Below are 25,556 nucleotides of genomic sequence, written 5' to 3' on the forward strand. Positions count from 1 at the left end.
GTCCAGCTATGGATGGGGGCAGCCCACAGTTTGCACCATCGATCCTAGCCGTTCAGCTCTGACTGTAAAATCTAGCAAAGAGGCTCAGATCATAGAGAACTGCTAGGTAGCAGGAACCCCCATGACTGCGTGCCATGTGTCATTCTAAAAGCATTTTTCTTATACAAGTCCCGAAAATATATTTGGAAAACGCTTTTAAAAGTCACCTAGCTTACACGTTCGCAGGCACTTATGGAAGGCCTAATCATCCACCATACACATGGCATCCATGTACGTCCATTCACACCATCCAAATTGTGGGCCCCATGGTGCATGGAGCATTGCTTGAAAATCAGAAATTTTGATGATACGGTTGTGGTCAGATTTCCAATTTTGGTGAAATAAGATTGTTTGGATTGCCCAATCGATGAATTTTCAGACCATGGATCCCTTGCAATTCGACTGCAGTTCTTCTTGCAGATAGGGCTATTCAGGAAGTTGGAAATCAATTTCTACGGATATGGTGTTTTCTGTCATTTGTATTATAGAAAGTAGATGTGAAATCAACTGCTGCTATTACACTTCCTCCGAAAATGAGTGAATTAATTTCTTCCCAAAAACCTAACCTTGCAATGAGATGCCTCTCGCCATTGACGGTCACCTTTCAACATTTCCAAGGAAGCCAACATATCAATGGACAGCCGACACATATGAGTGAGGGGCCCAATGAGTGGATCAGCATGATTTTCAAGACGAGTTATCTTAGGGATTGGGCCTACCATTTGTGTGGTAGGTATTTCCTTCACAAGTGGCATGTTGGCGGGAAAGATGGAATGGCAAAACATATTATCATGCAGGCAGGTGTAGGTGATCAGTTCTTTAAAAATAATAAAAAAAAGGTTTTATCAATGCATACCATACAGGCATACACATATAGCAATGCTCACAGGCAAATAAAATACAAAAATTAAAATTTGGAAAATTTTGCCAATGCATTTCACCCCTTAACACAATCAATGCACCTGAAACCACCACCGGTGCAATTATTCACGCTCAGATCAATATAAAATAAAATATTAAAAAATGACATCTGTTTCAAATCCTATACATTGCCGTGATTATTCTGATTTCTGATCAAGCGCATCTGGTTCTTTTGAAATAATTGCCATCAAAAACAGGTTAACCATGCTCTCCTATTATAGCATCTTCATGTCAACCACGTGGGCCTATTCTAATAAGACGTGACTTTACCAAGATTGAATGAAAGGAAAACGGAAAGATGTCAAACGTGGGTCACAATGTTTGGTCATCGCTCGGAGTCGTGCTTTCTTGCAGGTTGATGCGATCTATATCTATAAGACATCAGCACAAAAAATATCAAACTGTCGTAAGCATTCTAATCAGCATATTTGAAATAATATAAAGAATAATACAAGGCAGTTCAGTGTTGAGCAGTGTTCAACGTATCAGTATTGCTACAAGTTTTGCTAGCCATGGATATGGAAACAATATCAATATTGCCAATAATATCGTCAATTTCCAAAAATGCTGGAAAACATGGTGAAAACGTTAGAATTTTTCAATGAAACTTCAGGAGATGGTAAAGGAGATGCTAGAGCGCACGTATTTGCATATTTAGGAATTTAAAAAAAAAAAAAAAAAAAAAAATTGCAAAAAGAATGCATACATAGTAAGTTTCTATTCAATGAGGCCTAAAAATATGTGTTGTTGTAAGAAATCAGTCCAATAGTAACAAAACAATCACTTAAATGTCATTAAACCAATTAACAGGCAAACAAGCATGCACAATGCATTATACGTCGACGCATAAATAAGCATATAACCACAACACACAAGCATGATGATCTAACCATCTGTCTATCCCATGCATATATCCATACCCATCTAATCATCCAAACATCCAAATATCCATCCATCCATCCCATCTATCCATCCAACCATCCCATCCCATCTATCCATCCAAACACTATTTAATAAACAAAATTTTGGCGACATCATTACATTGACAATACATTAGTGATATCATTGAAATGTTGCCAATACACTGGGATACAAGCTACACCTGGAATTTATACATTTGAAAGTATTAGCAATACATTAGCGATATTGATACATTGAAGATACAAGCGACACTTGGAATTTACACAGTCGAAAATATTAGCGATACATTAGCAATATCGATACATCAGCGATACTCAGCGATATATTGCCAATGCCTAAAATTTCTGATACTATCAGTGTTTATCGGTATCACTGAGCTGGAGATATGGATAAATATGGAAGATATTATCATAATATCGGGCATACTCAAAACAATGGTGTTGAGGAATTGAGCTGATGTTTGCATGTTGAGATCAGGGGGTCCAAGGCAGTTCAAGATGTCTGAAATAGCAGAGGCAAAAGAATTTGCCTAGATCATGAACCATTTCACCATCAGAAGTCTTGAATGGATTAGATGGCATATACACAAACACGGAAACTCAGGTGGGCTACACCATAAGGAAAAGTTGAAAGGGGATGTCCAATCACTGAAACCTTCCCTACTATTTGTGGGACCCACCGATTGTGTAATTGCCATCTAATCCATTCATTAGACGCCCTGCTAGAATGAAGGGATGCCAAAAACTAGGACATTCCAAAACCCAGGTAGGCCATACCACGTGAATTTAGAGGTTCTGGGCATAAATTTTACATTGTTCCCTGCGTTGTGGCCCGCCTAAGTTCTGTATCAGCCTGGATTTTGGTTTCTATGGTGAGCATAAGGGGGAGAATGCGATGAACGGTGTGGATCTGATGCCCAGTTGATGTAGGCCCCACAACAGCCCAGTACCACCACAAGTTGTGGTGGTAATGGTACCATCTGAGCACACCTTCATGAACCATTTCATGATTGAAAGTCTTGCATGTCACACAAAACAAACCATCATAATTCATGAAACATAAATATTGATAGGGTGCCATGATGTTCTTATTTCCTTTGTGACTGGCACAAGGGTTAAACTGGTCATTTTCTTTTATAAAAGCCTAGCTGTCATAGCCAAGGCATTAGAACAGGGTCAGGTGGTGTATGCGAGACTCGCATATACATCATAGGTCCAAATAATGAGAAGAAGAATTGGATAAGAAGCATGCAACTAAAACATCATGTTTTAAAGCATTTAGTACTATAACTATATAGTGTTTGGCCGCATCTCAAGAATGACCATTCTTTTTAACAAATCAAACAAAATAATATGGTGCATGTTATTAAGTATTCGTTCCAACAATCATGATCTCTAATACATAATTACGATTAGGAAAAATGAGATGAACTCATTTTTAGGTGTCTGCCAAAAAGGCCCTAAGCATTTGAAGCACAAATGGCATTAGTTGCTGAAGATCAATGACGATGTTTGGTATGCAAGCTAAAATAATAAAATGTTATTGTACTAATATCATAGTGGTTGTTTACATCAGTAACATCCCATGTTAGGAACTCGAAGAATTGGAGTATACTGACAAAAAGGTTACGTAATGGCCATTACACAACGGTGGCCACCATTACATGTCAAGGGGTCGTAATGGCCATTACAGAAAAAATGGCCCTAATGGACGATACAGGGTTTTTGAGAGAGAGAGAGAGAGAGAGAGAGAGAGAGAGAGAGAGAGAGAGTGTGAGAGAGTGTGTAACAGCCATTACAGGGGCCGTAACGACCATTACAATCCATATCATAACGGTAACGGTGGCCATAACTTTAGTAATGGAATACTTTAGACAATGAATACTTGAGTGACACACACCGATCCATAGCTCAAGTGGTAGACTGAGTGAAGATAACCTCGTTTCAACACTAAGGTCTTGGTAGCAATTCCCAAGTGGGTTGCGGCTAACAGTGGGGTGTGTGTGTGTGTGTACTAACGTGCTAACCAATAAAAAAAAAAAATGAATACTTGGGTAATTTAAAGTTTCCTAAAAGTTTGCTTTTAGTTATGGATTCTTAGAAGAGTGGTTCCTCTGTATTGTAAAAATACTAGAAGGTTGTTGGGTTCTCCCACAATCCAAAATTTGACCCTGAATATCAACCTTGGGGAGCTGATCTTCACCTTTCTTTCTTTCTTTTCTTTTTTTTTTTTCTTCTTTTCTTTCTTTTTTTTTTTTTTGGTGATCAGTAGGAATTGATCTTCTTAAGTGGAACATATGTTCAAATCCTTCATCTAAGTTCTATTTGTTCAATTTTGCTACATCAAAGTAGAATTTTTGCTCCATGAACACTTATTCAGGTGACATTACAAGACCCCACTTTCACAAAATTTGAAGCAACAATATAGTATACATTTCGTCATCCCCCCACTAATTTCAATTTAGTACCATATTGTATTTGAATATAGAAGCAACAACAGAAGTAGGGAATTTGAAGAAAGTTACCCGTGCCAAACAAGGAAGCAAGTGAAGGTGTCTTTGAAGAACTGTTCGGTTTCATGTTTGTACCTGCCATTAATATGAAGTAAATGAGAGTATGTTCTATCATTAGCTAGATAAGATGTCAGAATACAAAGTATCTTAAATCTCAAAATGGGCAAACCTGAAACTCCTATTGATTCAATCATGTCCGATTTCTTGAAAGTATACCCTATAAAATCGGCATCTTTTGACGTCAACATCTGCAATAATCAGCAAGGCACACATCATTCCCAAAGACCTGAATATTCAATAGTTTAATGTGAAAAACATACAACAGATTACTTCATTTCCAAATCAAAAGGCGATGTCAAACTGAAGAATCCAGTGCTAATGTCCAAGTCAATAGAAGCAAGTCAAGAATCAATACGCTCAGCGGCTGTGATTGTGATTTGCCCAATATTGAACATATATACGTCAAATTTAATTGGAAGTTTGAAAATCATGAATATACCATTTTATGTTAGTAAACAATGAAATATCTAAATACAGTTTTAGCACCCTGTGTTGTTCATTCATTATTTCTGCGTAGCCCATTATCATGCCAGATGGGCGTTAGGCCATTTATCTACTTGTACCACTTCTTTGTAGAAATAAGCGTCTATTGAACAATGAAAGAGATTGTACAAGGCTCTTTACATCTAAGCTGAAGATATGTGGTGATAGGTTATTGAAGAAGGAATTGGTGAAATTCAAGGAAACACGAGAACAAAGTAGAGATCCCATGACCGGATCTGATTTCATGGTTTCAACCTTCTCATGACTGTATCATGGAAGTCGCTGCTACAAGAAGACAACCTTGTGCTGCACAAAATTCCTCTGGAAATAAAAGTAAAGAAGGAATTAAAAAAAAAATTAAAAAATCAGGCGCAGGGAACTTAGTTTCTCTAGTATAAAAGGAACAGTGTTCCCTTGTGGGTACTTGCTACCATGTGGAAGTTGGCTCTTGTGTGTTCATGAACAAATCTGAACATTTAAAAAAGGATTAATGGGTTTTCCAATGTATACAAATGCCCCTAATAAGTACAATGAGCAAGCATACTCTCAATAACCTGCACAAGTGAGAAAATTAACTGAAAGGGGGACAAAAACAGTTTATTAATAGTCTAACGGATGAATCCCTTTTGCAAACCTTTACTATTTGAAACTATTTAAAGAATTTTGTAGTCAGGCATAATGTTATGAGTCATGTTTTCAGTATCGATACTATCGGCCAATATTATCAATATCGCACTCTACGGATATGTATCCCAATGGTGCGATATGTAACGTGAAACCAATGCTGCGAACATTGCTTATGACGAAGGATGTACAAGGTGTGCCCTTGTGAAAATTTAACATGTCATGAACAAATTCAAAAGATAGAAGCTACCAAATAAGTTGAATTTGAAATTCATGGTCCACACTAATCCAATAACAATTATCACTCATTAAACCATAATCCAGGTGACAATTATTGCTTATAAATTACTTTCTGCTAAGCATCGGCACGGAAAATAGATAAACTAAAAGAACATAAAGTCTGTACCTTGCGCCAAGGTCCCACTCTTGTCAATGCTGATGGTGGATCACCTACCTATGAAGGAACAAAAGTTCAGTAAAGAAATCTCATTCTAGTTAGGAAAACTAAAAGAAACACTGTAAGGCTATGCCAAGAAATCACTCTGAGTCAAACAGTGATTACTTAAAGCATAATGGATAGATATTATCTCAATTTGTTGCCATCCTCATAATAAGGTTTGTACGATTCCTTGCAAGAATTGTATAATTTCAATAATTAACAATGTCTAAAGAAGAATTGAAGAATAATGCATCCTATGGGTGTCAACAAAACCTTCTACTATATAATGTGATCCTTAAAATGAAATCCCAAACCAGGATAATTTGATTCCAGCAAGTCATGGAATAATCAGGAAATTTTCATGAAGATATGGAAAAAAAATCTTTGTAGAATGGTTAAATATACTAGTAGATATGGCATATGCAATGCACATGGAGAGTGATCTGCAAGACGTGGGAGAGGGGTGGAGATGTGGATGTAAAAGGGGAGTGATTTGATTATTTGGCAGTGGGATGGTTGACACTTGGCACTCTGAAATTGTTGACTTCGCATTCATTAACTCAATAGCCCAAGTTGTGTGACCCACTTTAGATAGGTCATCATAAAAAACTAAGATTGATTTAACAATATGATGCAGGACCAATGCATGAATCAAATAACATGTGACATCAAGTAGCAGAATTAAGACAATTAACAAAAAAAAAAAAAAACCCACAAGCAATGCCATAATCATCACGAATCCCATGAAAACCAAAAGAACATCACGCATAATCCTAGCCTAAATCACCAACATCGTCACACAAGATCATTAAATAAAAAGAAACTAGGATTTAATGGATGCAGGGACATCCAATTAGCATAGGGTATAGTCTATTTCAAGATTAAAAAAAACATAATACAACCTAGGATAAAATTAGGGTTTGGGTAATTTGGGAAAGTAGGAAAGTTAGGAATTTTAGATTTAGGGTTAAGGTTTCAGGAATGGAAGACAAGGAAAGATGGGTTTAGGAGAAGATGAAGGCTTAGGTTGGAAGAATCGAAGAACTTGAAGAAAATACATTGATGGAGGGGAAAAGAGATGATGGTGTGAGGATAGATGGAGACCTCGCACCTCCATTGATGAAGATTAGCCTCGCACCAATCTCCCTTCCAAATCGCATGGAAGCATCTTCAAATCGCATGAAAATAAAAGAAAAATAAAGAAAATCACTCACAAAGGTGTCCAAACATAAAATAATCAAAACTAAATCCTAAAAGATGATAAAATCTAAAAAACTAATGTGGACGATCCACGATTAATGGCCCGATCATGTGATCCATACGATCCAACGGCCCAATCATTACGTCCCCCCAATCCGGCGGTCTAGATCACTCCATAAAGCAGCCCATGTGTATCTTCCCAGTGTGAGGTCCTCCAGATGCCCACACATGCACATGGGGTCTTCAGCACGATCACGGGTACTCGCCTAGCCACAGGAAAATGGGTGCAGCCCACCTCCTCTAATACATATGCAAGGGTGTACGTGACGTGATGTTCTCATCACAATCTAATTTCTGATTAATAAGCCACTGAATGTTTTCATTTTGAGGGCTTATTAATCAAAGATTAGGATCTAGCATAGAATAATTCAACATTGTCTTTCATTGTGGTAACTCTAAATAAAATGTACACAAACCTCAAGAAGTTGATCATAGCAATCATAACATCTTTTGAGTAAAAAGGCACACCCTGCGGCTACTAAGAAAATAGATACATTAAAAACTCACTTCATCAAACTTATCAAAATTTCGAGTATCCAGCTCTCCATCAACAACAGGCTTGTAGGCAGCTTCCATCTCATACAGCATATCCCACCGGATGCCTTTAAACCATGGATGTGCCTAACAAAACAGTAACATTGTAAATGTGAACATTTGGATAGTTTGCTGCTGACAAAGAGGCATGGGATTCTTTACATAAGTCACTATGCTCCAAATTCCATATCATCAAATGTTGTGTACAAAAATTTCAGTTTCATAGTTAGTGGTAGAAACGACATAAATAAAGAAATGGCTGTGGTACTCATCATCATCATCTAAGCTTTATCCTGATTACTTGGCATACCACAAAAAGTTAAAAAATGAAGAAGAAGAAGAAGAAGAAGTTGATCTGGTATTCTGTGAATTTCATACTGCAGTCAATATTGGGGACTATATCACATGTTTTAGGCTCCCAGTCTTCTTGTGTCAAGGACTATATCATATATCTAGGTTCAAAAGAGAAAACTACCTTTATTTCTTCCACTCCTCTGGTCCCCAGCCTTGTTTCAACATCACACAGCAAACGACAGATCAGATCTCTAGCCTCATTTGATAGTTTTGGCTCTTCAGGGAACTTCAAGCATGTCCTCCAATTTATTATCTGATTTACCAGAAACCATTAGGATTATCTGGCAGCAGTCAGGGTTTAAATGGACAAAACAAACATCAGCGGGTGTAACGCCAACAAAACACCAAATATGAAATACCTTCCGGCAAGTAATCCTTTTATCATCAGCACAGAAGGGAGGATATCCCACAAGCATCTCATACATGATTGCCCCCAACGACCACCTAAAGTACAGATGGTGGGTGTCAATTATGAAACTATTTTAACATGTTCAGGACAGCATTTCTTGCATTGATAGTGGTCTAATCATTGCTGGTAGAATGTCCAAAATATATGTCAGCATATTAAATAGCTACGCTAGGTAGCGTGTAGCTTACGCTACGTAGTGTAGCTTAGCCTTAACGCTATGTAGCCCATGAAAATAACTTAAGTCATGCATAGCCTACGCTACATGATGATTTGGATGCGCTACACACTACCTAGACTACGCTACACACTATGTAGCTCACATTACAAGTTATTTTTCACTACAACATTAAAATCAATTAATGTTTTCAATGATTGTTACATTTTCTATTTTCAATGCTTTTAGTAAAAATTATATAAGCAATGGTATTAAATCAGTTTTGTTGCTCTTTCTTTACCTTTATACTTAATGATTACTCTTTACTATTACCTTAGGTTGTGTTTGGTTGCAACAAAATCATGAAATTTTGTTAAACTTCATTATTAATCAGTTTAATTTGGTCAATATCATGAAATCAGTGCAACCAAGCGTAACCTTGGTTAAAAATCTAGAAGTAGCATGTAGCTTATGGTACACACTATGTATCTTACACCGCACACTTCAAAGGGGTGAAAGCTATGCTAGACGCTATTCGCTATTTAAAACACTGATATATGTAAATAAATCCTTCTTCGGGAATCTACATAATCATACGAGTTGGTATAACTACATAAATAACAACTTACTGTTAGAAGCGTTACATTGTATACACTCTGTGGTATTACTGCAGAGCATCATGTGCTTATATTAATCTTTTGTAAGTAATCTCGTCTCCATGTAAATGTGAGAGGTGATCTCAAGCTCTCTCATTGTTCCTATCCCATTTTATTCTCATGTCTTTTTTAATACCACGAATTTAACATAGCATCAGAGCAGGAAACCTAATCATATCCTTTCTCTAACCTCTTCTTCTCTCTCCCTTTTCCTTTTTTTTCTACTGCAGGCCCTGCAGGGCTATTATACCCCATAAGTGACTGGCTCTATAGGGCCCACCCATATCAGCAACAGGCTCACATGGCACACCCTCATTAGCAACCAGCCTGTAGCACTCATCCACATCAGCCTCAGACCCCCCAAAAGCCCCTCTATTCATCAGGCATGAATTGACTGTGACCTCTTATATATGGGGCCTGCAGTGAAAAGCAGAGATTCCACTGGTGAAATGATGATTTTAACCTTTTCATTGTGGGCTCCCCATCTGACACGCGCGTGGCGCTTTTCCATTGAAACATGTCAAGGGAAATCCCTGTAACCCCTGGCTACAAGCAATTTGCGTCCCTATTCATTTGCATGACCAGTGGGCCATATTAAAATGACCAATGTGTCCAGTAGGCCCTACAGGCATGGCTATCTAGATCAACAGGCCCCAAAGACATGATCAATAGAGTCCACTGGCGTATCCAGACTCCAGAGTCGGGCCCCATTGGCCAGAACAAAGTAACCAACGGGACAACGGTGTCAGACCAGACTGACCGGCAGGTCCTACAAAACTCCCCAAATTTTCAGGATCTCCCTGCTGGTGTGATCAGCTAGCTTGTGTGGCCCATCAACACGACTAGATCAGACCACGGAGCTCTCCGAATTCTGAAGATCATGCATAGGGGTCTCTCAGATGATTGATATTTTGGTCAAATCTGGACATAAGGTCAATCAGACCTATTACACTACTTTATTTCTTGAGAATGATGGATGTCTCAGAAATCGGAAGGGGCAAGTATTGGAGGTGTTTAAAAGGACTAAATCACATGTTTTGGAATGTGCGATTGCATCAAAGATCATTATTCAGTTCCCAGATAGTTGGCTTGAGCTGTAATTTTCTTTCTTTTGTTTTCGATCCTTTGTATTTCCATTGGCTTGAGCTGTAACTTTCTCTTTTTTGTTTTCGATCCTTTGTATTCTTTAGGCTGTGGCCTCTAATCAATAAAATTATCAATGTTCATAAATAAATAAATTTAAAAAAAAAAAACAAAACAAAACAAAAAAGAATGGTAGATGCTACCAATGTTCAAAAGACACTACTCTTGATGGGAAGTGGCCACTATAATCATCCCATGTCATAAATTAACCCAGTAAAACATGATGGAAAAATTTTATTTGGAAAGCTCCAGTCCGCTAAAGATGCATATTGGTAGTAAAAGAAAACTGGGTTACATAACTACAAATAAAAAGGAATCCCAAATGATTAGGAAAGTTAAAATCTGACATTGATGTTATCGCTTCTTCATTTCACACAACCTAACATTAGTCATGGACTTTTTTGGAAGACTATAAAAGAAATATACACTATTGAAGGAATATATTCCTTGAGTGATGACTGTGTGTTTTTTATCAGCTCCATAGTGAAATAACAAATATGAAACATGGAGAAATGTCAGTAGAGGAATACTTTTCGCACACTGCTAAAGAAATGCTTCTTCATTTCATGCAACCTAACATTAGTCATGGACTTTTTTTGAAGGATATAAAAGAAATATACACTATTGAAGGAATATATTCCTTGAGAGATGATTTTGTGCATTTTTTATCAGCTCTATAGTGAAATAAAAAAATGTGCAACATGGAGAAATGTTAGTAGAGGAATACTTTGATCTGATGAGACAAAAGCAGGAAGAGTTGAACCAATGTCAACCACTGGCTCACACTGCTAAAGAAATAAATAAGAAAATAGAACATCATAGGATCTTTGAGTTCTTGGCTGGACTTCACTGTGACTGAGTTGCAAAGGCTGCAAGTTCTTGCAAGGAATAACACCCTGATCCATAGCTCAAGTGGTAGACTGAGTGAAAGATACCTCATTTCAACACTGAGGTCTTGGTATCGATTCCCTAGTGGGGGTGGCTAACAGTGAAGTGTGAACTGTGAACCGACAGTGGGTGTACTAACAAGCTAACTGAAAAAAAAAAAAAGTTCTTGCAAGGAATAATTGCCTTTGCCAGAATCAGTGTATAATTATATTCAAGGAGAAGTGAGTAGAAAAGCAACAATAATCGATCAAACTGTTGTATTGATTCATGGAAAAGTCTACGCTGGTTCCAAATTCTAGAAATCCCCAGTCAAGCAGCTCTGGAAGAGAATCATCTCAAGTACAATTGCCTTCTGATGAAAGAGACAAGCTGAAATATACTCATTGTGGGAAAAGGTGAGATACTAAGGAATATTGTTGGGATCTACATCCTCACCTGTGCCCAAAACCAAAGAATGTTGCTGCCAACACTGTTGCTGTTGAGGGGGAGATCCTCTTAATTTTGGGAATTCAACAGCAGACCCAAAAGACAATGCTATAAGTTGAACAATAGTCGGCTGCCCTCAAAGCATGATTCATTCTTCCCATTCAGATATGTCAATGGGGCAGCCAGGACCCCAGGTACATTGCAACCACCAACCATTCTCTTGCTTCTCATCTCATCTTTCGACATACTAGATAGTAGATTTAAGAGCTTCTGATAATATGAGGGGTAAGACAGATGGTCTCCTTTCGATTTCCCATATGTAAGGAAGTGATGTAGTCAATGGTTTGCAAAGGTAAGGGATCTTTCTCCAATTGATGGTGTTTGAAGAATCCTCATATGTTGTAAAACCCTTGTTTCCCTCTCAATAAAATTTTCTCGCAGCCTTCAAAACAAAAGTTTTCTTACCATAAGCCCAAGACATTGTTGGCCTATGACCCATGTTCTCAGATACATGTGTGATAAATATAGACGAACATATTTAAAAGAAAAGAACTAAAATTTATGACTCATAAATTGTTTGAATTCATAGCAGAGGGATGTTTTTATGCAGCATCTGGCGAGCATTATGATTTTGTACTTCAGCAAAAAAGAAACAGAATTACTTCTCACCAGTCACACTCCATTCCGTAACCTTTCTTTAGCAACACTTCAGGTGCCATATAATCAAGAGTTCCAACAGTAGAATAAGCCTGCAGAACACATCAATGTACTGATAAGTCAACACTTAGGCTGAATAGGCTGTTCTATTAAGCATGGCCAATGTAAATGAGTATCTCATAAAATTGAATAACAGGACTGAGGATGAAAATACTACCAACACACGGCGATTGCGTTTCCATTGTTGTAATTGTTCTTTCGGCATCATCCAAGGGACGCTGTCAATCCCAGAATGTCCTTCATTTTCATCCATTTCCTGACCATTTAGGACTTCATTTTCCAATAAAATTGTTGAGTACTTGTAATCTAGGGGTTTACACAATCCAAAATCAGAGAGTTTCACGTGCCCATCCTTGTCCAGCAAGAAGTTATCTGGCTTTATGTCCCTGTACACAGAAGCATTTTGTGTTCAAAGCTCTTTAACATTTCCTCCGGAAGAAGTTTCTCCCAGTAAAAATGTAGACTTGGGTTTGAACTCCCAACATGAATAAATAAATTCAAGTAGTGAATTTTTTCATATATTAAACTGCTAATTCATTCTAGCATCCTGAAATAGTTTTAAAACTGTTGCAAAACCATTTCTGAAGGTGAATGTGCAGGAACCAATTCCTCCTAGCAAGGAATATGTAACAAGATTTACGATCATCACAGCTTCATATCCACACACGGGTAACTAAAAAACTTTTTTATATATATAAATACCTGTGGACATAGTTATGGCGGTGAATAGAATGAATTGCTAGTATACTCTCAGCTATATAAAATCGTGCAACATCTTCGGAAAGAACATTCTCTCTCATCAAAAGAGTCATAAAGTCACCACCAGGCAGATACTCCATGATAAGGTACAAGAAATCTGAGTCTTGAAATGAACAAAAAAGTTTTACGATGCACCGGCTGTCAACCTCCACAAGCAAGTTCCTCTCAGATCTAACATGCTCAACCTGAAATGTGAGAGAGAGAAACAGTGAGTAAAAAGACACACACACACACACACACACACACACATATAGAGAGAGAGAGAGAGAGAGAGAGAGAGAGAGAAATAGCAAGAAGTTTGAAATCACTAAAGATCAAGGTAGAAGAAAATTGTCTGCATGCAACAGTTTGCATTTTATTCTGTATGGCTTGAATCACGGTCATGGCTACATGCAGACAATTTTCAATAATTGCAGTGGCATAAGTGACAACTTTTGGAAGATGAAATCCTAATTTTCAATAATTGCAGTGCTGTAAGTAACAACTTTTAGAAGATGGAGTTTTCGAAAAATCCAGATTAGTCAATAGTGGGGTATATAAATGTAAGATTATTATATACTTGGACTGAATCAATGTGTGGCCAAGTCCAATTGACTAAGCCCAACTGACTTGTAGGGAACCCTTTAGGGCGCATGAAATCCAGTGGTAGAAAGTTGCTAATTTGACCTGCTAAACAAATTTATAGAATACACAATGCTATGTGTAAAAATTGGAAATTTTCACGACTACAGATGAACATGGAAGATTTAAGTTGAAAAGGAGATTGGAGAAGCTCCCGTGAATTAAGAGATAGTCAGAAAAAGACTGCAACGGGCATCTTTCTTAGTCAATGTTTTAGTTTTGATGACTATTCACCTGTCCTCGACTAAGCATCTCTGATTTCTTCAACTTTTTCATGGCGAAAATCTCTCCTGTATTTTTAACACGGCAGAGCCTTACCTGCACTAGGCAACCATTTCATGGATAAGAGCAATGAGCTAGGAAAGAGAATGAAGTTTCTAACTTTGACAAATCATTATTTGATCAGGAAAACATTAATCAACTGTCATACAAGAAAAGCCGTATAATCAATTTGCCGTAAACTGTACTAGTCAAGCAAGTCATAGATAAAAGCAAGGAGCAACGAAAAGAATGAAGTTTACAACCACTATTTGGTCAGTCAGGAAAACAATGATCATCCGAGTAAGCCGTAGAGTCAATTGCCATAAGCGGTGTAACATTGACACTCCATTTTCTAATAATTGCCATGTCTAACACTTGCTTTGACCAATTTTCCATAAGCTATCTAACAAGGATGCTGCTGTGTCCAACACTTCTGTGAACCACAATTGTCGGACACACATCAACAAGGCTACTGGGAAAAAACATCATTAATGTATCTTTTACTGTTACATTTTAGTGATATTTGTACACTATTTACAGTTCGCATGTACATGTAATTATGTAGATAGATGTTTCTGTATCTTAACAATAAAAAGGCATTTTCCATATCACTATATATCTGTGAGGTGGTGCGTATTGGGTTTTCTGAGGTCCCCATGTTTGACATGTCATGTCCATGTCCAACGGATAGACGGATAGACTCATGTACCTGTGTTTGTGTTACATAGGCTACGAGGCTACTTTGTTTCTTCATTCAGATCATTTAACTTGAAACAGACCATCAAGACATGCATAATGCTAGTAATTCATTTAAAAAGAATGCTAACAACCTTTTACTTAATCAAAAGAGGAAGATTTGTAAATTACTCTAAAAGGCTCTACATATTATTTCAAATGTCAAGCCATGCAATACCTCTCCGAATGCTCCTTTCCCAATTATAGTTAATTGTTCAAAGTCATCAATTCCCACTTTACGTCTTTGCATCCGCATATATTCTGTCTCTCTGCGTTCCAAATTTCTAAGCATTTCTTGTTGTTCTTCACTTGAAACTTGAGCTTCTTCTGCTCTCCTTTGAAGTGTTTGACGTCTGAAACAAATGACATGGAAGTCAATTACCAGGTACGCATGTATAGGAAAGGTATATTCATTCAAACTCCATAAGAAAGGTTGCTTAGGGAGGATGACTTAGTCTATGTATCATTGTAATTCAAGAAAAAAAAAATGCAGATAGCAAGAGACATTGCTGAAATAATAAAAGGTATTTTGAAATCCTAGATGTAAATTTAATTGCCTTAAAAAGATGGTCCTTTCCATGGCCAAAGCTCTTTGGTTTTTTTTTCAGTACAAAACTACCCAGTGCAGCACCTTTCGAAGAAGGAAAAAAAAAACACTAACCAGTACAGCTAACCAGAATATCTAGCTGTCGAATATTCAAATCTAGCTTTTCTAAACCACCAAGTATTTGCATCCAAGAAAACAACTATGACTAAAAGCTTAACAACGGATGGTACTATGACATGCACTCTCCTTTACAGATTTGGCATTTGTGCAAGTTAATCAAGAGCATTGATTTGGTGGGTCACCATCACAGATGGGTCATACCCCAAAAGCAAGGTGATCAGACAGTGGTAGCCATCTGATCAGTAGCTGAAAAGGGGAGACTAAACTTGAATAACAGACACCCACATTCAATGGGCAAGACTCATAACAATCAGATGGTCAGAGTTGTCCAATCCCTAAACTCGGCATACGGCCCATCCACTCAGTGGCCAACCAGATCAACAGCCTCAATCACCATACACACTTCTCCACATGTACCGACAGACGGCAATTCACAGAACTTCAAAGAAGCGTGCGGTCATTACGGCATTTCTCCGAAAACCATAGGTATCAATGCACAGCATCAAATTCAACATTTTCTTTCAGATCGATCACTAAGGAATAGAATCCCTGCCAGCAGATTTCACCCGAAATTCATAACTAAAGAACGGAATGTAGTACACAACAAGAAGATCATTCGCAACCAAACAAAGCCAGATATCACGACATGCTCATCTTAGAAGTTCTATGTATTGACATCCTCACCATACATGTGGAAAACATGTACGGCGATCGGAGCTGTTGATCTGGTGGGACACCACTTGTACAAGGTCGTATGCCAAAATTCCAGTCATTGGACAACTCCGGCCATCCAGCTACCCTAACCGTCCATTTCTTTCAGGCTACTGATCGGATGGCTAGCTACCACCGCAAAACGGCCCACCCATGTGGCAGTTCATCAAGTCAACATCCGAATCACTACATACAAGTGCCACGTGCACTAGAGATTGAATTCCCCTCTGTATACACAAGAATCCAAGAAAATCCAATCCCCAGCATCAAGAAAATACACGAAAGAAACCGATCCTGGGACACGTACCTCTCCTTCCGATCTTGAAGCCCTTGCAAGTAATTCCGGTAATGGTCCTCGATAATCTGCTTCGCGGCAGCAGCTTTCTGTCTAGTAACCGGCGAAGAAATCGAAACTTCAGATTCCCGAATCGCATGGACGGCTCTGATGCCTCGATCTTCCTTCAGCTTCAAGGTCTCTAGTTTCGGTCCACCATCAAGGCCACCGCCGTCGCCGCCTTCCATTTCTGGCCTTGGGAAATCGCAGCAATTACTGGGAAATCTGAGCAGATCTAGAGTTCTAGAAATAGCAAGAAAGACAGAAATGGATAAACGAAAAGCAAGGAAAGAAAACGTGGGTAGCTGACAGACGGGCTTTCCAGCTTATAAGACAACGAGACATATCATTTCCGGTTCAGGATCTGTAAGAAGGGAGACAGTTTTTGAAAAGGAGATGACCTGGACGCGAGTTTCATGCTATTGGTTGGAGGGAGTTACTGCAACCTAAAGCCCTGTGGGGCCTACCACGTTGTCCGTGTGGAATCCACTCCCTCCATCCTCTTCTCCGGCTAATTTTAGGCGAAATTCGAAATTTAGATAGTTACAATACACGATTTGACCACACTAAAGGGAAAAAATTGGGATGGAAAGCCGGCCGTTAAAACCTTCGCGGGCCTACGGTGATGTTTATATGCGATCCAATCCGTTCATAAAGTGATTTCCATTGGTATGAAGGAAAATATTTTAATATCAGATTGATACAAAACTTTTGTGGCCCCCAATAAGTTTAGTTTTCAATGGTGGCCGTTCAATCCCCACTTTTTCTTGTTGTGTGGACCACTTGACCATTGGATCTAGTTCATTTTTCAAATTTTACTATAAACTGATCTGTAGACACTGATGGACGGATTGGATTTTAGAAGGAGAACGTTCTAGGCCCCACAGGGATTTGTATTGAAGGAATATGGGCGTCCGAATGACCTGGCATTTGCAAGTCGTCCTTTTCTTTTATTTGTTGCGCTGCGGAGTATGGTTATTTATAAAAATGCATACCGTTTGCAAGCAAAACCAGTGTGGAATCAAACTATCGCAACCGTCCAAACCATTGAAAAACTGTAGATGTGGCAACATTTTAAAATTAGAATGGACAATGTTAAATGTTTTTTTATAACAGTCTTCATGGTGGCCTGAAATTGAAGAGTTCGGAATGAAATTTTCAGCTTAGCTTTTCGTCATGGCCGGCGTCATGATTTTGAGAGCTTGTACTAGGGGTAGATCACACACGAGAAGCGGATTGTGTCCTGCCCCTCAAGGACGATAATCCGTTCAGACAGGAGTATGTAGGACCCACCATGATGTATAGGTTTTATCCATGCCGTCCATCCATTTTTTTCAGATCATTTTAGTACATTAAACTAAAAATGAATCAGATCCAAGCTCAGGTGGCCCACACAGTGGGGATTGGATGAATACTATTGAAAACTTCTTGAGAGGCGCAGAAGTTTTGGATCAAGCTGATATTTGTGTTTTCCCTTCATCGAGATCTATAAAAGCTTATGAACAGATTGGATGGAAAATAAACATCAAGGTGGCCATTAGAAAATTTTCAATGGTGGGTGTCATTATCACAGCTGCTTCTTGTGGTGTGGTCCAATTAAGCTTGGAATCTGCTTCATTTTTGGAATTATAACATAAAATGATCTGAAAAGATGGATGGACGGCGTGAATAAAACCAATAAATCACAGTGGGCCCCACAGAGCCCCTGCCTGGACGGATTATGGATCCGGAACAGGATACAGTCCGCATTGGAAGCAGGTCCAAGGTTCAGTGACAAGTGGCAGTAGCGTAGGTAACTGTATATGCTTCGAGGTTGTTGGCACACGCGTGAAGATCCACGATCAAGAAGGGGTGTAATTTGCACATGTGTGAAAGACTCTGTCTTCATTAGGCGGGACACATTGCTGACGTCCTATCAATTAAAATCAGGTCGTTTTACAAGTCCTGTTAGCTATTGCGTGCAAAATAAGTGAACGGCTGGTGGATTTTCTTTAGCCGAAGTTTTGTTTTGTACATTATAGCCCACCGAATCAATGAAACTGCCTGATCCTTTCAATGAGAAGATCTAATCAGTGTGGCCCACTTGATGGACGGCTCAGATCTCCCACACACTTCCTATGTAGGCACGTATTCTTCTTTCTTTTTTTTCTCTCTTCTTTTTTTAATTTACTGCGGGGTGTCATACGGAAGACAGCTTCACTCGCGATGCGGAACGCGCGAAGATACTTGAAAAAGGTCTGCGTCAGCGATGAACTGGAAAACAAGGAGACGTCTCATTTGAGGTCCCGAGAGAGTACTGAAATCATTACGCACGCACAATAATACTGTGAATGTGGTGTATATAAATTTCAATCTAGACCGTTCAAATCTACCCAACTGTTTTGGATCGGTCATAAATAAAGATTTCACACTTAATAGAGAAGAATATATAATCCGATTTCAACAGAACAACTTCCTTAAATAGAATGTTGGGGATCGTCCAAACAGCCTGCCTTTGTGGTGGATCTCATCTACACAAGGTCCCACTATTTGGGACCTTTGTCTTTAGGTCTGTTTGGACAAGGAGAATTCAAAACGCGGACATGGAAATAGAATCCATGAAAAAGATCCTAATATTTCAATCTCTGGCCAGCAAGTTGGCATTTAAGAAGGGAACAACATCAGTGGTCTACATTGTCCAACTGGTTAGAATTGAAACCCAAGCTGCCAAGCTTATCATGCAATTTGATACGCAATTATGGTAAGCACATTCATCCACGAGCTGTACACGTGGCATGGCTTTGAAAGTTGAAACTATCCAGCATCAGTATCGGTATGGATGTCAGTCTTGGACAGCGCTATTTGATAATCCGGCTGTCTATGACCCACGATACGCATGCACTTATGAATTGTTTACAAGGCATGCATCAATTCAGATTATGCCGATTATAAACTGAGGAAACCACTGTCACTAAGATAAGATTGGATCATTAATAATCGTAGCCTCTGATTTGTGGACCTTTGTTTGTTAAATGGAGACCATTGAATTGCTTCATTTTGAAGCTTCCAATAAGTGTCCCCAGATCCAATAGCTCGTCAAATAAGTGTGATTTTTAGTTCATAATAGATCTAAACTGGACCCATTATTTAAGATAACTCAAAATTCACAGTCGTAATTTCTAGCTAAAACGGGGTGTTCGACGCAGGGTATTTGATCGGATTAGGAGGGATAGAATCGCATCTTGTCCTATGCAATTCCATTTTAAGTGGGATGGCGTTTTAAGCTCAAAAACGAACGTTGCTTAAGGGCTTCTTTGGTTTTCTGACACAAGTGTAATTACATTTGTGAATGAGTAATCATTATTTACTAAGGTAATTACTTTCATTTACCTTCATTTTTCCCGATGCTGACTTGACCGGTTACTTTTTAAGCACTTAAATCAAAGAATTTGTAAACTAAATACGAGGCCCACCATAATGCGTGTGGCTTATCCACATCGCCCATTCATTATGTCAAATGAATTTAAGGTATGAGCCCATAAATTAGGTAAATCCAAAGGTCAAGTGGACCACACCACACGAAATTATGAGAATTAAATGCTTACCATTAAAAACTTGTTGAGGCCCTTTAGAAATTATAGATCAGGCTTATATTTATATTTTTCACTTATCCATGTCCATGTGACACTATGAACGGGTTAGATGGTGAATAAACCTTAACGTGGGCCCAGTAAAAAAATCAACTTTCAACGGTGGACAATGAAGTCCATTGTTTCCTTTCATGTGGGCCAATTGAACATTAGATCTTCCTAATTTTTTCGGATAAAGCCTCAAAATATTCTAATAAAACAGATGGACGGCACAGATATATTATATACATTATGGTGAGGCCCACGAATTTAAGTCAACATTTTTATATTGGTTTCCCAAATGAAATTACTCACTCGTTTCCAAACAGATGAAAGAATATAATAATTACTTGTTTACAGTGATTTACAGCAATTTACCTGTATTATGGAAAACCAAACAGGCCCTAAGCGTACCCTTCGACAGAAGTAGTGGTGATAATTATGCCTACCATTGAAACTTTCTTAAGACATACTATGGTGATGTTTATTTGCCATCTAACCTTTCGTAAGGTCACACAAATCTAAATGAAGAAAAACGAGAAAAAAAAAAATGTCTACTTATCCAAAATGTAGGCGATGGCTAGAAAATATGGTGGCCATTCAATCCCCACGGCGTGATCCAAGTGAATCTTGTGTCTACCTTATTTTTGGGCTTGTACCTTAAAATGATACGGAGAATTGAATGACCATTGTGGATAAAATCCATGCATCACAATGGGCCACACAAAGCCCCTGCCTAATTCTATCCAAGTAAGGTACGACAAAATCAGCTTTCATGTATTGAGAGGTGTACAGGAGTGCATCCAAGTCGAGCTTGGCATAGCTCAACTAGGCTCGGCGACTAACTAACCCCAGCTTGAACTTTGCTCGGCTCGAATCAATCCTCGAGCCTGACTGGCTAGCTCGGCTTGATTCGATCAGCAACTCAAGCCAGTTTAAGCTGAGTTCAAGCCAAGATCGAGCCGAGTGCGCCTGTGCAGCATTTTCACAAACACATAAATTACACCTTTAAAATCTCACTGTATGTAAAATGGTAGCAGCAATTTTACCAGTATTTCATCAAATACCTTGTAGCCAATATCAAAATTAAGAAAAAAAGTATTTGTTTCATATACATACCTTCCTTGCCACCAACCAACACTTTGTTGAGTTATTTCGTCAAACACTTGGAGAGCAACATCAATATCAAAGTAGATGAGTCACTGAACTAGTTGATTCAAGCTGGGGTTCGATTCTAGTTGAGTCGAGCTCGGCCAAGCTCAAACTCAGTTCGAAAATTTTTTGAACTCAAAAAATCAGCTTGACTCGCCTTGAACTCAATTTTGAACCAAGCCGAATCGAGCCTTTTCGAGTCAAGTCAAGTGAGCTAACCGAGCTAAATTAGTTCGTGTACAGCCCTACATACAATAGACAATATGCGTTTAAGAGCAACCAGATATAGTAAAAGGCATCCAAGTGCATTTAAGTGCATCTTTGTGTGGTCTAAGCATGCTTATATGCATTTAAAGTGTATTAAACTCAAATTAACTTAAACACACATATTAATTGTAGATAGATTTATCCCATTTACATGCACCTAAGCATGCTTTTATCTATTCCTGTATCCATATATCTAATATATAATGCCAAAAATATGGTTTACACTTTCGCGCCAACAAACCATGTCAGACATTCAATATTAAAGGACCATAGGCATGCAAATTAAAAAAAGATAGGAGCACTTTATTATTAATTTACATTTAAATTTCAATGCACACAAGGCTAACAAATGGTTTAAATCTTACTTGACATGTATTTTCTTGATTTCTCTCTTCCTAATATTTTTCTAACCCTATAATCTCTATCCCTCCACATGCAGAACACCTTTCCTTCCTAATCTCTCTTGTATTTTCCTCTCCATCCTTGCCTCTATATGTGTTGCACGTGCTATATAAAGCTTTTATACTGTATCCGGCCTCTCATCCAAAAGTTGATATGGGAGGATGACCATCCGAAAATTCCTTTTTCAAGCAACCAAATGTACGGCCAAGATGATTGAATTATTTAATAACACATCATCTAGAGGCATGCACACAAGTACTACATGCATGGTGGGTTCTAACTCATGGCATAGTGGTAAACTGGAGGTGTGTTTCAACACTGCAGTCATGAGTACAGGTGCTGAGGTAGTGTGAGAGAGAGAGGAAGAAAAAATATATATATCCATGCCATACAAGCAATTCAGTTAACTATGCCTTGATAGCTCAAGTGGTAGATTGAGTGAAAATACCTCGTTTCAATGCTGAGGTCTTGGTATTGATTCCCTAAGGGGGTGGCAAATAGTGGAGCTTGTACTAACAAGCTTTAAAGAAAAGAAAAAAAGAAAGAAGAAGAAGCAATTTAGTTAAACAGTCCAACCTGTGGGTGTTAGATTGGATGTATCATGAGCCAATACTTTATTATTATTATTATTATTATTTGACCATCAGAGTGATGGACGCTTATTGGACAGTTTAAAAGAAGAGGTATACAATGGTACTATTTCAACAAACAAGCCTACATGAATCAGGGTTTAGGATTGTTCAATCTGATTTGGGATTATGAGGCAGCCATAACAGTTTCTACAACTTAAGTCTGTTTATGTGATCAGTTAATGTACTCGATGGGTATACTCTTTTAGTGTGTGCATGTCAAGCATCACAGTCTACTATTAAATTAATCCCTTAACTCAACAGGCAGCCACCGACTAACTGGGGTATAGAGATCTGGGTTAAGAGTTTTGGTGGCGTTGGTGCATCCCTCTCCACATGCATTTACATATAACATGTGTGAAATGTCAAGTAGGTGAGATATATAGGTAATTTGATTCTAGGTAATTTGTAAAGGGATTATAGGGGCTATTTTGATGCATGTGTTTGCCTGTAAAAGCTTTACAGGCCGTGTAAACAGAATATAACTTTTAGCCATATATTATAGGTCTTTATCACTAAAAAACCATTATACATGTTGGAACACAATAATAATATATACTTACAACATGTGGAGCCTGCCATGTATGGTACATTCAATATATTCATCATGTACTTTTCTTAATGCCCTCTTATTACCCTAAAAAAACAATTCGTCCATTATCAAATGGATTGCATGAGGAAAGGATGGAATATCGTCCACCATTAAAAACTTCTATATTGTATTTGGGGCCCACCATGATGGGTGGAAGACATCCAATCCTTTTAGCATTTATATACTTTAATGCTCTCTCAGGGACCTAAAAAAAATCAAGCCATGTGATTTGTGGATTTTGAAAGGTTCACCTCCCTAGCTCTATGGTATGAATACCTACTTTATTCATTGTAAACACTTTATAAGCTATTTAAACATACAATCTATTTACATGTAAATAGACTGCTACTTAAAAGCCAAAAGAAATAGCATGTAAACTAATTACACTTGAAACTCTTTTTAGGTATAATGCATTTACAATTAAAAAAATTACAGGCATCCAAATGACCCCTAAAATCATAACACTCCACTTATCACATGGCCACACCATGCATAGAATGTGGACTTTTGGCAAGTTTTTAAAACCATCTCTTCTTTTTCTTTTCAGGATGTCCACTTCATCTTTGGAAAAGATCGAAACAATCATGCAGTTATGTCACCGAGGATGCCACCTTATACATCTTTTCAAGACCACTCATTTGATGGGTAAAACAACAAATTGGCCATAGTCCAAAAATCACCGTCTAGACAACTTATAATCCTTTAATCGGTCCATTTCGTTAGATGGTTAGGATTTTCCTATCAAAATAATCTTCATTTGCTGATAGGTAAACTGGAATCCAACTAGACCATCAAAAATAATCTTCTATTAGTGGAAACTCGAGGGTTGGGACTGCATGATCCAAGTAGCGGGTCTCATAAACCCAGGGCAGATGGATGATGCCCCAAGAATCTCCCCCATTCAGCCTTTTGATCTTCTAAACCATCTGAAGTCCACAATTTGGAAGGATTGGATCTTCCTAGCTAGGAAGGGGATTTAGAGGGCATGGTCCATTGTGATGGGGACCAACAGACCGATGGTCTGGATTACTCAATCATTGTCCATTTAGAAAACACATGAAGAGGGTGAGTTGGGGAATGTGTGGGTTAGAAATGGTTCAGTTTTTATCCATTGATCATGAAGTGATTTTTTGGAAGGGTGGTCAATACTCAGGGAAATCTATTGCGCATGAATTATTTATAATTATGAATTATTTATAACTAAGGTTATATGAATCACTTGTAACCCTGACATTGCTCGGTGAAACAACTTAGTGGGTGAGACCCTGAGTGTGGGGGCCACCTTAATTACGTATTGCATATCCATACTGTCCATTTGTTATGGAAGATCATTTTAGGGCAGCGTCCCAAAAATGAAGTAAATCCAAATCCCAGGTGGACCACACCATGGGGAAACAATGTTGATTGAACGCCCACCATTAAAAACTTCATAGAGCCCATTGTAATGTTTATTTGCCATCCATCCTATTGATAAGGTCACACGGTCCTAGATGAAAGGAAAACACAAATAGTTGCTCGATCCAAAACTTTTGTGGCCCATAAGAAGTTTTTAATGGTGGGAACTCAACCCCTATTTGGTCCACTTGAGATTTGTACCTACCTCATTCATTGGCCCATGCCCTAAAATGATTTGTAAAAATGGATGGATTTTGTGAATATTCAACATATACATGAAGGTGGGCCCCACGGTTAAGGCCTCACCCACCAAGGTGTTACTCTTGCCTCGCCTAATCCTCGCCCCCATGCAAATATGTTGAGGATGGGGCTGCAATTGAAAAGTCCATAAGTGTTATTTCACTTAGGAGAATAGTTATTTTTCACTATAAATGTTACTTAAGACACGCACGCATATAGTGCTTTTTCATTGAATTATGTTAGGATTTCAAAAGATTTTTGTACCCCTGATTAAGGCATTTACTTCCAAGGTCCATGGGAATGACCTTTTCTAATATAAAAAAATAAAAGGTAAACACTCCAAATTTTAAGCCATTCAGTTGAATGGTGTAGTCACCCCGCCTTAAAATGAAATGAAGACTACTCTTCAACTTCAATCAAACTTTGATAAAAATGCCTCCATAGAAACCGTGGATGACTATATAAGTTTGGACTAGATGCGTCTCAGATGGGCCTTGGAAATAGCTAACATATATACCAGAACAGTAGATCAAAGGGCCAACTAATCTAATTCCGACCAAATCATCACAACCCTTTGAAAGCTTGAAATGTGCATCATTCTGATAAAAGCCACATTGGGCTAGTCCAAAAGACCTTATCAATC

At 38.3% G+C, this 25,556-nt stretch overlaps 1 protein-coding gene across 2 annotated transcripts; it reads right to left on the reverse strand.

Moving 5' to 3' along the window:
- Nucleotides 1-933: 933 nt before the first annotated feature.
- LOC131242491 (uncharacterized) lies at nucleotides 934-16,996 on the reverse strand. Of its 2 annotated transcripts, XM_058241176.1 has the most exons (13): nucleotides 16,602-16,995; nucleotides 15,095-15,269; nucleotides 14,155-14,238; nucleotides 13,243-13,484; nucleotides 12,698-12,926; nucleotides 12,493-12,572; nucleotides 8,507-8,591; nucleotides 8,269-8,400; nucleotides 7,767-7,880; nucleotides 5,967-6,014; nucleotides 4,563-4,641; nucleotides 4,406-4,468; nucleotides 934-1,331 (listed from the first exon to the last, which is right to left on the reverse strand). In XM_058241176.1, exons 1-13 carry the CDS (start codon nucleotides 16,814-16,816, stop codon nucleotides 1,273-1,275), a joined length of 1,605 nt encoding a protein of 534 aa, XP_058097159.1. In that variant the 5' UTR covers nucleotides 16,817-16,995; the 3' UTR covers nucleotides 934-1,272. The 2 variants fall into 2 exon arrangements, 1 of the variants encoding a protein (XP_058097159.1); XR_009169647.1 differs by lacking the exon at nucleotides 934-1,331 and having other exon boundaries at nucleotides 4,402-4,468; nucleotides 4,563-4,679; nucleotides 16,602-16,996.
- Between the last annotated feature and the right edge of the window lie 8,560 nt (nucleotides 16,997-25,556).

Source organism: Magnolia sinica, chromosome 4 (assembly GCF_029962835.1).
Source record: "Magnolia sinica isolate HGM2019 chromosome 4, MsV1, whole genome shotgun sequence".
Classification (NCBI taxonomy): domain Eukaryota; kingdom Viridiplantae; phylum Streptophyta; class Magnoliopsida; order Magnoliales; family Magnoliaceae; genus Magnolia; species Magnolia sinica.

Bases quoted from the DNA above. Each gene is read 5' to 3' on its own strand.
- LOC131242491 (XM_058241176.1), bottom strand. From the start codon at position 16,816: ATGGAAGGCGGCGACGGCGGTGGCCTTGATGGTGGACCGAAACTAGAG. The intron at 15,270-16,601 runs GTACGTGTCCCA...CATTTGTTTCAG, and splicing joins CTTCAAGATCGGAAGGAGAG to ACGTCAAACACTTCAAAGGA. The intron at 4,642-5,966 runs GTACAGACTTTA...TGATTATTGCAG, and splicing joins GAGTGGGACCTTGGCGCAAG to ATGTTGACGTCAAAAGATGC.